Here is an 18,190-nt window from a genome sequence, read left to right on the forward strand (position 1 = left end):
CGATTTTCATTTTCAGTACCTGTGCACTACCCTGTGAACCCATCTTCACTTCTCCTCATTCCCACCACTCTAGTATCTGTGTATTACCCTCCGAACTCAACTTCATTCTGCTTTATTCCCATTACTTCGGGTAAGCTCAAGTCCTTCGACTGTCTGCCTTCACCTCTCCAGGATTTGTGGATACCGGAGTCAGCTCGCTTGTCTCCCCAACTTTCCACGGGTAAGCGTTTAAACTGTCATTTTGTTGAATATCCTTGGTTTGCTTTCTCAAGTTTTCTTTTAAAGTTTTTTTTTTTATATATATTCAGTCACACTAAATCTCAGAATAGGTTATTTTTTTATATATATTCAATCACACTAAATCTCATAATAGGTTATTTTAGCCCGTAGTTATTTCCTTTGTCTTCTTTTTATTCATTCATAAATTCCATTTATCGTCACCTCGTTTTCACTCCTTTCGAGAGTAGATGTTTGAGTCATTGGCGACTCATAAATACTCTAAAGAATATAGGCAGGAGTACTTTAACATGAGAGTTTTTGGTCTGAATAAATGAAAAATGATAAGGGAAAAATAGGTCTAGCAAAGGTCGAATAGGTTGGAAACAAGATTAGGTCAAACAAATAAGTTATGAGATCGGGCCTTGGAACAAGCCCAGATGATAAGACAATAGATAGGGAATCAAGACAAGTTCGGATCTCGAGCAAGCGACTAAAAAGAGATCAGATGTCACAAACCAAAGAGTTCTGATAAAGCGATCATGCGGAAGATCGGCAAGGAATTCGGCCTATCGTTCGCCATCTAGTTATAAAGTCCCATAGGCTAGGAAAAGCTTTACACAGAGGTTTCCTATGTCTTCGGTATTTCATTCCCATACAAAAGGGATCAAGAAAGACCCTTTACCCGAATCCCTAGTTCGAAGTTCTTATAAAATGCCGTTCTTATCAATATATTAAGAGATCGGGGGAGAGCTCTTACCCGAACTCAGCCTAATTTTTAATGTAATATATTAAGAGATCGAGGGAGAGTTTTTACCCGAACTCAGCCTAATTTTTAACACAATATATTAAGAGATCGGGGGAGAGTTCTTACCCAAATTCTCAACCAAAAGTTTAACAAAATATATAGAGATCGGTGGAGAGTTCTCACCCGAACTCCTCCGCTTAAATTTTTAACAGAATACACTAAGAGATCAGCAGAGAGTTCTTATCCGAATTCTCTTAGCTTAAATTCAAATTAAAATATATTAAGAGATTGAGGGAGGGTTTTTACTCGAGCTCTCAAATTAAATTCTTAATACACCAAGGGATCGGCGGGAGAAGTTTTTCCAAAGTATCCTGAATATTGGGTTGAGGCCCGATGAAGAGTCCTCCTCAAGGCACTCATATATATAGTACAAAAACCCCCCCTGAGAATATCACAACTTCAGTATTCATATTAACCCTCTAAATACCTATTACACAACACCTATTCACTAAAGGGTCATCTCATATACTCGTGTTTTTGGGCAACCTGTAATAGTAAAATATCAAACATTCTTTTTATCCGTACAAAGTATTAACATCGTCATTCTAACCCCCAAATTATCAATTTCAATTTATAAAGAGCACAACATTAAATCTGCTTACCCTCGTTGAGGGACGAGGTGGGGTGCCTAACACTTTTCCCACCCGTATATAGATCCCGAACCTAAAATCTTTATTTTCAAAGTGGTTTTTAATCTTTACAAATGGTTTTCTTTTATTTCTATCAAAATTAAAGTGGTGACTTCTCACTTTTTTCACTTCATTGAGAATCGTCCGACGACCGCAAAACCCTTGCGACATTATGCATGCATCGAACAGAAAAATTGTAAACTTAAGGCCTTGTTTGGTTAGTTTTTCATTTTTCATAAACCCCATTTTCACATAGTGATCACAACACAACAATCATGGACTTCTATAGCAAGAAAACATCAATGAATGGCATCAATTAATAGGTTGAAGCAATCAAGAAACCAGAACACAACATAACCATGTCAATAAAGTTAACATTTTTAAAGCAAAACAAGAAAATTATAATTTTTATAACTAATTATTTCATATAGTAAAAAGTTACAATGTATAGTTTATTTAAAATTATAATTCAAAATTAAAAAACTATATATAAATTAAAATATTATTTTCAAATAATGGCGATGGCAATGAGCAAAGATTTTTGTACCGGGGTTACATCTTTGATGTCTTGCTGGCCCCAACGGTGGCGCAGGCCAACCGCGCTGATCCAGTACACCACGCTGTCGCATTTAACCCTACCTACGGCCAGCTCTGGGCTCCCATCTATGGCCCAGCACATCCCTACGCCAAGGACGGTATCGCTCGGGGCATGCGCAACCACAAGCTTGGCTTCGTGGAGGACGCTGCCATCGACTCGTTCGTTTTCGATGAGCAGTACAACACCTTCCACAAATATCGTTACGCTGCCGATCTTTCGGCCTCCGTAGGTAACAATTATATTGGCGATTTGAATGCTTTACAAAATAATAATGGTATATCGGTTTGCAATATACCGCAGCATGAGCAAAAGAGGCGAAAATTTGAGAAGAAGAAAGAAACCGAGGAGGATGAGGGTGAGAATGTGGATACTGATGTAGATAAGGCAGAGATTGATAATCCGGCGAGCGATGCCTGGTTGATGAAGAATAGAAAGAGCCCATGGGCAGGCACGAAGAATTGACAGAAGAGCAGAAGAAATATGCAGAAGAGTGCGCTAAGAAGAAAGAAGCGAAAGGTGCTGGAGGTGAAAAAGGGGAGGTTGTTACTGATAAGAGCACTTTTCACGGCAAGGAAGAGAGGGATTATCAGGGAAGATCCTGGATTGCGCCGCCCAAGGATGCTAAAACGACTAATGATCATTGTTACATACCAAAGAGACTTGTGCATACATGGAGTGGGGATACAAAGGGAGTTTCTGCGATAAGGTTCTTCCCCAAATATGGTCATTTGATTCTTTCTGCAGGGATGGATACCAAAGTGAAGATATGGGATGTGTTCAATTCAGGTAAGTGTACGAGAACTTACATGGGTCATTCAAAGGCTGTTAGGGATATTTCGTTTGTAATGATGGGACTAAGTTTTTGACTGCTGGATGTGATAAGAATATCAAGTGCTGGGATACAGAAACTGGCGGTTTATCTCAACTTTTTCAACTGGGAAGATCCCTTATGTTGTTAAGCTTAATTCTGATGATGATAAGCAGAATATACTGTTGGTGGGTATGAGTGATAAGAAAATTGTGCAGTGGGATATGAATACAGGGCAGATCACTCAGGAGTACGATCAACATTTGGGGGCAGTAAATACCGTCACTTTTGTGGATAGTAATAGGAGATTTGTTACCTCAAGTGCTGATAAATCTCTTCGTGTATGGGAATTTGGGATCCCTGTTGTTATCAAGCATATAAGTGAACCACACATGCATTCTATGCCGTCAATTGCTGTTCATCCCAACACAAATTGGTTTGCAGCGCAGAGTTTGGATAATCAGATTCTTATCTACAGTACCAGGGAAAGGTTTCAGTTGAATAAGAAGAAGAGGTTTGCAGGGCATATCGTGGCAGGTTATGCTTGCCAAGTCAATTTCTCACCAGATTGACGGTTTGTTATGTCAGGAGATGGTGAGAGTAAGTGCTGGTTTTGGGACTGGAAGAGTTGCAAAGTTTTCAGGACCCTCAAGTGTCATGAGGGAGTGAGCGTTGGGTGTGAGTGGCATCCACTGGAACAAAGTAAAGTGGCAACTTGTGGTTGGGATCGCCTGATTAAGTACTGGTGTGTAATCTTTCTTACCCCAATTTTCATAATAATTAAATTTTCATTTTTGGTTGTAGATGTTCTGGTATTGTTGCTGATCATGCGCTTTTGTCTTTTTGTATTTGCTGAACCTGTTCTATCATCAATGAACTGGGCTTCATTTCAAAGAAGACACACAGCCAATCAATCAAGACACAATGTTTTAGCTCAAATTTTTCTTAGTTTAGCTTTTTCTTTTACAATTCAGCAGCTGAAAGCTGTTAACTTCTATGCTATGTTAGTATATATAGGAACACAAACTTTTCATGAGCTCAGTCACAAATAAAAAATCTAAGAATGCATTTCAAGGAAAAGTAATTGATGTTTACTTCTTGTCATTTTAGCTTTGATTTTAGCTCTGAAAGATGTTAAAAATTATGATACAGTATTATCAATAGTAAGCATAAGAATATCAAAGGTTTTATATGTGTGTCTACTTTCAAAACCATGTTATTTAGATTTATGCTCACCTTATCTTCAACTACTGCAGCGTCCAGTTCTTGCATTGCGCATTATTTTCAATGGAGATGTTAGTTTGAAGCACAAGATATGAAATTGAACACCATAAATGTGCATTTGCATTGAAGGCTGTGAATTGTATTCATTTCACAAAGATTACCAGATAAAGTATAGCCTTAATTCCCTCCATGGTTGTTATCTTCCCTGAAGTTTTTTACATTTATTACGCTCTAATCTCACGTTTGTCATATATGTTGTGATTTTCAACATATAATTCCATGCATTTGCCATTATTTTCAGCATACGTGGTTTACTTTTCTTCAAACTTTACTGACCTTTACAGTGTTGATAAGCTATTTTAGAAACCATGAAAACTCTTTCATCATTAAATTATCACTTTCATTTCAGTATTGAATGTGCCAAAAGTCATGCATCTGACTCTTGAAACAGAATGCTAGAGCTCAAGTCTAATGTCTTTATGATGCTTGGTTGTGCATCAATCCTAAATTGATGGATGGTATTGGGACCTGGTTTTTTTGTTTCTTCATTTTCTTGTGAACACTTGTCCAAGTGGGTTCTGATATTAATATAGGGGAAATACAAAAAAGATACCACATGATTTAGTGCCTTTTCAAGTTTGGGTCTATGGATTGTTTCGTGGCAAATAGATGCCCTGTGTTTTGCTTAATTTGCAAAATTTGGTAAATTCCTTAACACTGTCTAATTTGAGCTAACATGGCGCTTCGATTTCCTCTCTTACCTCAGGCTCCACCTGCTCGCTTATCCGCCTAATCCCTTTCCTGATTATTTGCGTTTACAGTATAAGTATGGCGAAATATATTATTTGGTCCCTGACCTTTATAGAAAAGTTCAATTGACACTTTGACGTTTTCCTTCTTAACATTTAATACTTAACGTTTATAAAAATGTAACATTTAAACACTTAAAATTCTAGTATGTAGCGAGCTTTCATATGCAAGGAAGGCTCTTAAAATAAGCTGACAAGGATTAAAAAAAAAAAATACAACTATTATCACTTCAACCAAAATCTTCCGCAACCCTCTTCCCAGGCCTTTCTCAAGTTGTTCTCCAAAGAACATAGCTCCGCTACAAAACCAAACAGCTCTCAAGTTTTGTTGCAAACCCTCCACACCATTTGCTTAGTTCTTCTTGCACTAACCCTCCATTGTAAGCCGAACTTGAATGCCCTTTGACAGCAGTATTGGTTTTTAATTTTTTCCAGCCTATTAAAGGAGGTGACCAGGCTACCCATCTTTCTTCTCTTCTTGATCTCCAATCCCCATACAGATTAAAAGTAGCTGACACTATTAGCTCTCTTCACATGGGCGATGGCAGAAAATTTCAGGTATTACCTCTCTTACCTGATTACTTGACATCGGCATGCTGACCTTATGGCCATAGAAAATCAGGGCAGAGCAGTTTACTGATACTGGATTTTAACAGTCATTTGGTGCTCATTGGCATTTGATTGATTGCATTCTCAAATATTCAAGGAAAAAGCTTGAAAATTTCTTGCATCTTTATGCTCTACATTGGTTTTCCTAATACGCAATCATTGGCTCAAAAGTTTGTTTAAAACAGTGTCCACCCCTAGCAAGTAGTAATTGTCTGTAACAATAGAAGAAGATCAATTAGAAAAAAAAAAAAAAAAACCGAGTTATTATTTACTAGTAAATATCAAATAGATGCTAACCACATTGCTGTGAGTAACGTGTTGAAAAAGTACTAGAATATGATATAAATGAAGAAACCTACCACACAAGTATTCCATTTTTTTCCCGTTTCTGCTCAGGATTTTGTTCAATGCCCCATTCTCCTTTTTGGCCAAACCAGAGTAGCTAACACACTAAGTTAACAACATGCACCTGGTTTTTGGACAATGTGAAAATCATTCTCCACGACTCCACCTGCATTTGTTCCCTGCCGAAAAGAGAAGTATTTCTTCGATCGTCACTAGAGAGCCCAAACAAACTGTGCCAAAAACGCAGTTGTAGCTTGCATCAAAACACTACACCGTGTAATTCTTTAAATTCTTGCTGAGTGATAATACAACTAATGTTCTTGAAAAATCAACTCGATTTCCTTTGCAAATATTCAATGTCGACTGTATAAATTAGACCAAAAAAAATTTTTGTCTATTGTTTTAGAGGAAGCAAAAATTCTTCAAGTATTAACAAAATGAGATGTTAGGGTTAAAATAATTTTACCCAATCTGGCTTCTTTTTTTCAATTTAATCTCTTTCATATTTTTTAATATCTTATTAACCAATGTTTCAATTTAATTTGTATATATATTTTATATGAAAAAAATAATTTTTTTTAATTTTTATGATTGATTTAATTTCAAAATAGAGTATGTCCCTCTTCTGTCTCTGGTGGTGAATAAATGCATACAAACAAGACGGCTGTGAGCCACTACCTCCAGCAAAATAGGGATACGTCTCATCAATCATAAGCTATGCTTTCTTGTCAATCGCCAAAAGGCAATTCACTATGGAAAAAGCTCCTTGTTTTTGCTTTCTTTTTGGTAGATCAAGCACCTCCATTTTCGTTCCTTTAAATTTCCAACTTTTATCGCTACATTCGTTAATTACTGGCACTAATTTATTAATCCAAATTAAAAACCTTCTTAATTATGCATTAGCCGTTAGATTATTTCCGTTAACCATGCGGAAAAGCAAAACGCTTTCTACTTTTTCAATCCACATTCTCCAATCTCGATTGGCTCGTCTATTCCGCGCGCACTCGCAACCTACACCAACACAAGCATGCCTTTGGCGGGCATCACTCGCTGCGTCTCGTCCATATTCCTCTTTATTCCTACGCTAACATATCTCTTTTCCCTGTTCGTTGAACTCGCCATGGGAACTTGTTCCAGAGAGAATGGCTACTCTGCGTCTTATCACGATCGCCGATTCTCCAAGCAGGTTCGCGATAATGTCCATGGCTACATCTATCTGGACCCGGTCGTGCCTTCTTTCTTCACTTACTACCTTCTTCTTGCTGCTTTCTTGGAATTTTTTCTCTCTACTTCCTTCTCTAGTAGTTGTTTTAGTTTTTGTGCTTGATGTTCTGAGACTGATTGGATTCTGTGAGTTTAGAGAAATGTATAACTGGCTACTGAACTTTGATTCGGTTTCTTCTTGAATGACGCAAATTTGTTTCTGGACTGAGCTAGACTCTGTTTTTGATGCGGACTTTTTGCGATTTAGTTATCGATTATGTAAAATTTTTGCCGAATAATTAGTTATCGATTTTAGGTTCTTATTCTAGTTGATGTGGTTAAATCGTTAGAAGTTAGAACATTTATCTTAATTCCTTTTTCTATTTAGTAATTTATAATCTCAATTCGACAATTTCTTTAATTATTTGATGACCTTTGACTAAGTGTTGCGAAAATGCTTATCTCCTTCCCTTTTTTTATGTTTATTTATAGTATCTTCACTAAAACAATATGAACTTAACTTGATTTACTTGTTGATGTGATCTAGTGCAGTAGCGTGTACGCACAAAAGTATCTATACATGATCTAATCCAAGAGATGGAATCTAGAATTTAAGAATAAAATAAAGCAAAGACAAATTTATAAAGAAGAAAATTCTATTGAATAAATCTAAAACTATTACATAATGAAAATATTATGGATATTTATAAGAATTCTAAATCTAATCTAGATAGATAGGAAAACATATTTGTAATATTTTAGAAAAATTAAAAAAAATTCCATTAGAGTTAGGAATCCTCGTGAAAATAGGAAAAAACACAAGTTTTCAGGTCTGGTATACATTTGCGCAAATTAAATCGTACCTCTATTTTCATTTTAATTAAACGCATTCTACTGGTAGAAAATATAACCGCTGGTCTTAATTGCTTTTCTATGTATTTATTTCAGATACCGCTGGTCTAATTGCTTTTCTATGTATTTATTTCAGATATTTCTCAAGTTTGTTGATACTGAACAGTTTCAGAGGTAAGTCTGATTTTGTAACCATTTCTCATGAAGATTCTCTACCTAGTTATTGTTTAAATCATCTGATAAGTTTATTAAATGTTGCAGACTTCGTGATCTAAAGCAACTAGGTGAGCATTGAGCTATTCTAGATTAATTTATTAAGAAAATTTCTAGAATTTTTATAATTTCAGTGTTACACCAACAACAATTAAGACTTAATCCCAAACTAATTGAGATCAGCTACAGGTTAGTACTTTGTCACGTTGTCTTTACTCTTTACTGGTATTAAAATAGTAGAAATAACTGCATTCTAGAAAAGGACACTTCAATCATTTTGCAATCAGCTACGGAAGTGTAACCTTAAGCATTTGCATCCATGAAATTTTATACCTTTTTAAGCTTTTGATTATATGATGGAATCTAGGTTGTCTTTACTGTGTCTGCTACATTTAATATCAAGCTCAAATAATTTCTATACTGAATCATTGATCTCCACTGTGGTTGAATCCTTATTAGTTACAAACCTATAATTGGACAGAAAAAATATTTATTTTTTTTCCTTGCCTGCAAATAATATAACTTAAGTGGATTTAAGTTGTCAATGATTAAGCACTGAGAGCATCTATGACTTGTCTTTATGCTGTATAAAGGTATGTCATGGACCGAATTCTAATTACTGAACCAAATATATTTGTATGCAGGTCTTGTAGACATGGTTTACCCAGGAGCTGTACATTCTCGTTTTGAGCACTCATTAGGTGTGTATTGGCTGGCTTCTGAAGCAGTTCACAGAATTAAAGCTCACCAAGTAGGAACATCCCGAATCTGGTGATGCACATTATGATCCATGTTAATGGGAATATTTTCCTTATATTTATGCCTTTCTTGTAGGGCTTGGAGCTTGGTATTGATGGCTTGGATATACAGACAGTGAAACTTGCAGGTAATGAATTGTGCTTGATATAAAAATTGCTTTGTATATGGTTGATTGTTTCAGCTATTTATTTTATTTTCACTTTCCTGTTATAGGACTATTGCATGATGTTGGACATGGGCCATTCAGCCATTTGTTTGAACACGAGTTTCTACCCCGGGTTCTTAATGGTTTTAAGTGGTAATTCTTACATCATTCAGTAGAAACCTGTCTGTTCTTCCCTCAGAAGTTAGGACTGTCGCATTTTTAACATCTTTAACCTTTCCATTTGAATATTTATTCCATTTAAGTTTTAGTGGAAAAGATGTTGGAATCACTCTTTCCAAGGAAACTATATTCATTAGATAGCTTGTGAGCTCCTTTGCATTTGCATGCTTGGAATATAAACATTTATATTATCAAATATTATGAGTTAAAGTCATTGTAAAACACCTTTATTTGATTTCTGCAACATGATTTGGTGGAAACTGGTGCATCTTACTATTAGCCATAATTTAATTACTTTCCAGTTTCTATTAGAGGATTTGATCCAATTCTTAGTTATTATTTATATTATTTTCCAGGTCTCATGAGGACATGTCTATGAGAATGATAGACTATATTGTTGACACGCACTATATTGAAATTGATCCTGAATGCCAAAAGAAAGCAAAGGTTGCTTCTGTTGACCTTTTATTATTTTAACATTTACTAGAACAGTCAAGAGGTCCTTGAGCACTTGATGATGCCTAAATGTTTTATGTCTTGCCATTGTCATGATCTCAGAGTTCACAATTTTTTTGGCTGGCTTTTATATACATGTATGAGAATCATGTACATAATACATATCTGTTCCCTTTGCAGGAGATGATCATTGCCAGCACTGAACATTCTGCTCCAAGGGTAAGCCACCTGACAGTCAATTTGGCATTTTCTTGTCTGTGGTTTGTTCAGTTTTTGTTTTCTCAAATATCTAACTATACATTTACCTAAAGTAAAATTCTTTCCTGTTTAGACAACGAATGACAAGCAATTCCTATATGATATTGTTGCAAATGGTCGAAATGGGATAGATGTGGACAAGTTAGTTGGTCTTTCCTTTTTTTTTTTGGTTAATTAAGGATTATTTTATTGCATATTTTTACGATACACTTTGATTATTTTCAGGTTTGATTACCTTATTCGAGACTCCCGGGCTTGTGGACTGGGGTGTAGTTTTCAATTTGAGAGGTATGAATGATTATGATTTAGAGAGTTCAATAATGCATGCTGTACTTTATGATCCCATTCTTTGCGCAAACAAAGCTTCTGGTAATAATATATATAAATATATTTTTTTAATTTTATCATCAAGGTTAATGGATACTATGCGCGTTATAGAGGATGAGATATGCTTCCGAGCCAATGATTGTCAGTATCTGTTGAAACTCTGAAATCATTTCATTATTGGTGGTCGTCATCATACTTCCTAACTTGTGCTAGATATTGTTTCCAGATCTCACAGTACACAAATTATTTGCAACACGTGCTGATATGCATCGAACAGTCTATACGCATGCAAAAGTGAAGGTTCAATATGTTTGCCATTCTTTTTTCAGCCAATAGAAGTCCATTTTCATCATCCAAATGGTGAAATGCAATGGGTTTGACAGTTTCTTTTATCAGGCAATAGAACTCATGGTTGTTGATGCTTTGACTAGAGCAAATGGTTATCTTCAGATTACAGACAAAATTGATAAGCCAGATGATTTTTGGAAGGTTTTTAGCATAAACATTTATTAAATTTTACTTTGTTTAGAGTTTTGTATTTTGTCGGACCTGATGTTATCCTTAAAAAAAGTGCAGATAGATGACTCTATATTGAAACATATCGAAACTAGTTCCAGCGAGGAGCTCAAGGAAGCAAGAGATTTGGTTCAGCGAATTAGGAGAAGGGAACTATACCAGGTAGCCTAGCTTATCATCATGACAGGAAGAGAATTTATATTCACGAGGTGTTGGCAGATTATCTGCTGGTAGCACATCTTAAATATCTTCTCAACATGTGTAAAGACTGTAATTATAGCCAATATATTTTGTTTTGCAGTTCTGCAATGAGTTCTCTGTTCCAAAGGACCAACTAGAGCACTTCAAAGACATTACACCACAGGACATTGTTTGCTCCCAGGTCCCAAAAAGATCCCATATTAGTATTTCTTCCTCATAGAAGTAGAAATCAGACATGGGCGCGGTTCTGGTTCTAGGCTAGAACTGGACCAGCAGTTCCGGTTCTAGGCCAGAATTGGACAAGCAGTTCCGGTTTGATGGGTTGGAGACCTGGACCGAACCAAAAGGTACTCCTCAATTCCGGTCCTGGGTTCGGTCCAGTTTCGATCCGATTCAAAATGGTTCTAGTCAAATCCTGGTTTGATCTGGTTGTAGTCTGGTTTCAGTTCCAGTCCAAACCCAAACCAAGCCCATGTCTATTAGAAGCATCGTCTCAAAAGAGTAATTTTATAACCAGAAAACTGGTCACATTACACTAAAAGAGGAAGATGTTGCTGTGAGCATTGCTAAGATTGATTTGACACGTGGAAGGAATAATCCTCTTGAAAGGTATATGGGAAAGACTCGTCATTGTTTGTGTTCACTTAGCTTCTGCAATTTTTAACTTGACAATTATCTTTTCTTCATGCATGTATCTTCGTATACAGCGTCAAATTTTTCAAGGTACTAAGATCCCTTTCACTGCTCTTGTTTTGAATTTTTGTTGTCCTTGGTCTCTTTTCCAAAGCAAAGGATTGGCTTGGCAGTGAATTTCAACTTGAATTCATAGTGAATGATATAAAAAATATATTTGGGTAACTCGAGTTTCAATTATTTTGATTGCAGCATGCTGGTAGTTAATATCATAATAACAGAAATTTAACAGCTGAAAGATTTAATGCTTCTGAGAAAATTCCATTTTGTTCTACCTAAAGATTTTTAATAGCTCATGAATTTTCAGGATTATGAGAGCGAGGATAAATTCTCAATCCCAGATCATCTCATCAGCCACTTGCTGCCTTCTTTTTACCAAGATAAGATAGTGAGGGTTTACGCTAAGAAGGCGGAGCTGGTATGTGAAAATTACAGCACTTTTGTTAAATTATGAATTTATGTTTAACATGTATGATTCCAATGAACCCATGAATGGGCATCATCGCACAGGTGGAAGCAGTTTCTGAAGCATTTGTGAACTTTCAACTGAAGGAATATGGAATGAAAGCACAGGTACATGCTACTCCTGAGAAGAAGAGACAACGCAACTTATTTTCATCCTAGAACTCGTAAATATTAATAAGGATTGAAAAAGGTTCGCCAATCAGCAAATGTATAAATCCACAAGTCCTGCCTCTGCCTGCCCTTTTTCTCCCATTACTTTAATTACCTGGAGACCATAGCTTACTAGTGTATATGTTTCTCTCATAGATTATAGCGGTGGATTGTGGTAATGGCAATTGATGAAAATAGGAAATAATTATACTCTTCATGTTTAAGCATAGTGAAAGTTTCGCTAAGAGTATATAAAGCATGTCAAATAGGTTTACTGGGAAGTAGAATTGTGAAAATGCATATACCACTAGAAAAAAAAAAAAAAATTAGCAACCACCGAATTGGTTATTAATCCATTAAAATCAGTTGTTAATCGATTTAACAACCGATTCAATTGATTACAATAAGCCTAGTTATAAATAGTAGTAGATAATCAAATCGGTTGCAAATAGCAATCGATAATCAAATCCGTTGCTAAATTAATTAAACTTAAAAAAAACTTTTAGTAAAAAACTATTGGTTGTTAGTAGTAACCGATTTAGCAACCTAAATTAGTTGCTTATAGCAATTGAAATATAATTAGTTGAAAAAAAAATTTAGTGCTTTTAATTTTGTAATTTTGCAATCATTTTATAAATCTGTTGCTATTTGTAACTAATTTAGTAATTAAAAAGTCAGTTGCTAATTTTAAAAAAATTAAATTTTCAAATAAAAATAAAAAATTCAAAAAATAAAATTTTTAAAAATTACTAAAATAATAAATTATTAATGAAAATTGGGAATAAAAATTAATATAAAAATATTATAAAAAAATTACTATATATATATATATATATATATATATATAACAAAAAAATTACTAAAAATTAATGCTAACAACAAAAATTGTTATTTTATGCAAAATAAAAGTTAAATAAAAAAGATGGGAAAGAAAAAGATGATGAATAAGAAAATATATGAGAAAGAAAAAAATGATGAAATGTTAAAAAATAAAAAATGATAAATAAGAAAATGAGAATGAAAAAGATGAAGATAATGAGAGAATGGAAGGAACATAGAAAAATGAATAGTGAAAAAGAAAATGAATAGTAAAAAAATAAAATGAGTAGTAGTTTATATAAATAAATTAATAATCGATCAGCTGCTTATTTCTTTTAAAAATTGGATAGGAATTTTGAGAGAAAAATTTTACAACCAATTCGCAATTGATTACAAAATCGGCTATTAATAATAATCAATTTCAATTGGTTATAGAAATCAATTACTAACATCAACCGATTTATAAATAGGTTGCAAATAAAAATAAAAAAAAATGGGGGAAATTTTTTGGGGGAAAAAATCGATTGCAAAATAGCAATCGATTTTAATCGGTTTTAAAAATCGGTTTCAAATAAAAAAATGAAAACAAAAAATTTGGCAAAATTTTTTGAAAGAAAAATCAATTGTAAAATCGGTTGCTAATCGCAAACGGTTTTAATTTATTGTAAAAATCGATTGCTATTAGCAATCGATTCACAAATCGGTTGCAAATCAAAAAAAGAAAAAAAAAATTGGTGAAAATTTTTGAGGAAAAAATATGTTATAAAAAGGAATCGATTGCAAATAACAATCGATTGCAATTCAATTGTTAATTTTTGTAATCGATTACAAATCAGTTGTTAACTCTGGAGCTAATTAAACTAATTCTATAATTTTGCAATCAAGTCCCTAAAACGGTTACTGTTAACGACTAATTTTAAAATCGATTGCTATTAGCAATAAATTTTAGCAATCAATTTCCTAATCGGTAGCTAATAGCAATCGATTTTAAAACCGGTTACTAATTGTATATTTATGATTTTTATAATATTGATTAGCAACTAATTATAAATTGATTGCTAATAGCAATCGATTTAGCAACTGATTCTTGAATTTATTGTTAATTTTTTTAAAATTAATTATTTTACTAAAAAAAATTGAAGTCACAAATTAATTTTAAAATTAATTGTTAATAACAATCAATTTTAGTAAGTTATAATAATAAGTTGCAAAACTAATTGTTTTTGTTAATGTAGTAACAAAGAATAAACTACAGCCATTATAGAAGAAAAGAATCGAAGAAGATAAACTTTAAGGCGTTCGTGCTTGCAGCAACATAAAAAGAATCAAAGAAAGGAAAAAAGATGGCGTTTTGGCTTTTGCTGAAGAAGAAGAAAATTTATTTAAACTCTTTCTGATGCATTTTAAGAAGAGATTACCATGTGGTATTATCTCAAATCGTAATTTATTTTTATTTATAAAATTTAATTAATTTAATTTATTAAAATTTCTCTATTTTTATTAATTAATTGTTTAATTATTTTATATTATAATTAAATTATTAATTTTTCAATTATGTATACATAAGTTGCTATTATTAAATGATTACTCTTTTAATATTATAATAATTAGTCATAATTGTTAGATAAATCGTAATATGTTAATATATTTATTTCATATTTTTATAATTTTGTATAGCAAATATATACAATTTTGTTTTTTTCATTAGATTGAGCATTAATAAATAAAGATAATATTTAAATATAATATATTTCTTTAATATATTAAAAAATATAAAAAATTTTAATATTTTAAAATAATAAAAATAATTATACGATTTAATCAACTTAAATTATTTCATATACCTAATCCTCGGCCAAGACCTATCCAATAACCAGTCTTTGCTCCTCACAATGTGCACAGACAGCGAAAGCAGTAACAAAAATTAGAGAATTTGATTATGAGAGTTGGGTCTATTTTCTCATAGGCCTGGTTGAACAAAAGGTTTTAATAATAAATTGTGTAAGATATTAATTTTTTAAATTTTGTTTTCACTGTTGGAAATATTTTCCTCACTTAAAAAATAATTAAAAAATATAGCTAAGTTATATAAACATTAATTTATAGACTGATAATCATAGTACCACTAGGATTAAGAATCTTAAAATAATAAAATATTAAATAAAAACTAATTAAAAGAAAACAATGGCTCTTTGAGTTCAATTCAAAAGTTAACTCATGAGTTGAAAATCCTTAAAGAGTATAAAAGTCTGGTGGGTGTCAAACATTCAAGCGAGCAATGTGTTTCACACAGACTTCATCCTTCCCATGAGTTGAAAATCGTTAAAGGGTACAAAAGCTAGCTCTTGGGTTGGACTCAAAGCCTACTAATAAAATTCTTAAATAATATAAATAGTAATTTTAATTAAATTTTTTAAAGATAATTTCCCTATTTAATTTTTCTCGACCGTTTGTATATGGGAGAGTAGAAATCAATTTACAAATCTGTGATGAAGTGGCTTGCTCTAGCCTCCGCTGTAGAAGAATTCAGAATAGTTGCAATTTTAAAACACAACACAAAAATCAGATAAAGAAGAGTTTTCCACTCCGATTTGATATAGGATTACTTGAAAACTGTCCTACTGAAAGAAGGGATGCAAAGTTGACGCCAATAAAATCAAACCTCTCCCAAGAATATATATATATATATATATATATATCTCTAAAGAAAAAGCTTTCACACGCACCGGCTTACTCTTCCTTAATTGCTATTAATTTTCAACACAAATTTGCTAAGTTGCTTCATTGATTCTTGCAAAAGCTTTATCAGAGAGACAGAGAGATGATGGAAAGGAGTAGAAGTTTAGGTAGGGCAAACACGATTGCTTGTAAGAGCTTGGATGTCAACTTTGGACGACTCGGCATGCACAAGGAGAAGGGTGACGAGGCAAATAGGGTTAAAGGCGGCGTCAAAGAAGAATGGGAAATTGATCCCCATAAACTAACAGTTAAGAAATTAATAGCTCGAGGGACTTTTGCTTCTGTTCACCGAGGGGATTATGATGGTCGAGACGTTGCAGGTTAGCTGGTCTTCGTCTTACCATGCATGCTTTCTTTTTACGCACGATCAACTATACCGGAAATATTATTAATTATGCCCCAAGAATTACTATGGTTTTCAACTTTTTACTCTCTTGTTGGCTTTGTAATTAGTTCAAGAACTGGGGATTTTTCCTCTGTTAATAATAATCTTGATCAATCTGGTTTTGTTTTCGTTTTACTTACATTAAAGTTTCTTTCAGTTAAAGTGCTTGACTGCGGTGATGAAGATCAAAAGACAAAAGCTCAGATTTCTTCACTTAGGACAGCATTTAGGCAAGAGGTTTCTGTTTGGCATAACCTGTCTCATCCCAATGTTTCACAGGTAATCATCAATTATTTTTATTTCTTTTTTTGAAACTAATTAATTTTCTGATTCATATTCCTTTGCATATAGTTTCTGACAAATTTTGTAACTTTTTTTTTTCCTGTGTTGTGCAGTTGATAGGTGCTACAATGGGCACATCAGAAATAAAATTCCAAAACCACAATGGCCGAATTGGCATGCCAGTTAATTTGTGTTGTCTTGTCAGTGATTATCAACCTGGGGGTACTCTCAAATCCTACCTCATAAAGAACCGGGAAACGAAGCTGCCTTTTAAGAACTTCATGCAACTAGCTCTAGATCTTGCAAGAGGGTTAGATTTCTTTCCCATATTATACCTCTTTTATTTTTCACAAAATTCTCCACCATTAACGATCTTAATTGCACTTCAAGATTTTGAACTTAATAATGCTCCATCTTTTCCTTCCTGGCAGGTTGAGCTACCTCCATTCCAAGAATATTGTGCACAGAGATGTGAAGACAGAAAATATGCTACTTGACAAGAATCAAACGCTGATGATAACAGATTTTGGAGTTGCTAGACTTGAAGCTTTGAATCCTAATGAAATGACGGGTTGTACTGGTTCTCTTGGTTACATGGCACCAGAGGTATATTATGAACAAAACATGTAGCACTATGTTGCCAATCAAATTTTTCTTGTCGTGATCTCGAATCCTTTCTACCCTTCTGAATTCTGAGAAAGAGTTACTAATGTTGATTTTGCTGGTATGATTGTAGGTCTTCGACAATAAACCATACAATAGGAAATGTGACGTTTACAGCTTTGCAATTTGCTTATGGGAGATGTATTGCTGTGACATGCCGTATCCAAATCTAAGCTTCTCTGAACTGACTTCTGCAGTGGTTTATCAGGTATGTAGCATCCCTTGAGAATTGTTGGGTTGACAATTTGTGATGGATGGTTTGTACATCTGTCCACATTTTTTCTTTGCTTGCGGTTTCTTAGGTTGGATATAAGGGATGGCTTATTAGCTTGGTTTTAGTTGGCAATGTCCATGCTAGTTCATCCTTGTTTCCTTTTTAATGGTAAATCTTAGCTTACCAAAAAAAAATTGCAGAATCTGAGGCCAGAAATACCCAAATGTTGTCCAAGCTCTGTAGCAAAAGTGATGAAAAGATGTTGGGATGCAGACCCTAACAAGAGACCAGAGATGGAGGAGGTGTCGTCAATGTTGGAGGCCATAGACACATCCAAAGGGACAGGCATGACCCCTCTTCACCAGCCTCGGGGTTGCTTCTGCTGGAGGCTCTGAAGGCTACAAGTCTGCTTCAGAAACCGATGGATATAATTGCACTAACTGTGCTAATACAAATTTTTTGGTGTAAATAGAGAAACGACGTCTGACGTATTGCAACAATTCTATTGTTTGAATTCATTATTCATATTTTATTTCTGTTTCATGCATCTCCAACCACACTGAACCGTGCACCAGTACATCATGTTTCAAGCTAACCCAAAATCTGCCAACTCCGTAACAAATT

At 34.0% G+C, this 18,190-nt stretch overlaps 1 protein-coding gene and 1 pseudogene across 1 annotated transcript; both read left to right on the forward strand.

The window, feature by feature from the left end:
- Nucleotides 1–2,167: 2,167 nt before the first annotated feature.
- On the forward strand, nt 2,168–4,605 carry LOC110638828 (uncharacterized; annotated as a pseudogene).
- A 2,202-nt stretch (nt 4,606–6,807) lies between these two features.
- Nucleotides 6,808–18,026, forward strand: LOC110638851 (uncharacterized). The gene is made up of 25 exons (XM_058128992.1): nt 6,808–7,271; nt 8,238–8,275; nt 8,363–8,385; nt 8,959–9,065; nt 9,149–9,200; nt 9,287–9,371; nt 9,755–9,845; nt 10,035–10,073; nt 10,186–10,253; nt 10,338–10,400; nt 10,525–10,580; nt 10,666–10,739; nt 10,836–10,928; nt 11,016–11,117; nt 11,257–11,337; nt 11,674–11,765; nt 11,864–11,879; nt 12,157–12,267; nt 12,360–12,453; nt 16,238–16,342; nt 16,565–16,686; nt 16,803–16,999; nt 17,121–17,295; nt 17,426–17,560; nt 17,767–18,026. Exons 1-25 carry the CDS (start codon nt 7,074–7,076, stop codon nt 17,959–17,961), a joined length of 2,412 nt encoding a protein of 803 aa, XP_057984975.1. The 5' UTR covers nt 6,808–7,073; the 3' UTR covers nt 17,962–18,026.
- Nucleotides 18,027–18,190: the final 164 nt, after the last annotated feature.

This window comes from Hevea brasiliensis, chromosome 10, assembly GCF_030052815.1.
Source record: "Hevea brasiliensis isolate MT/VB/25A 57/8 chromosome 10, ASM3005281v1, whole genome shotgun sequence".
NCBI classification, from domain to species: domain Eukaryota; kingdom Viridiplantae; phylum Streptophyta; class Magnoliopsida; order Malpighiales; family Euphorbiaceae; genus Hevea; species Hevea brasiliensis.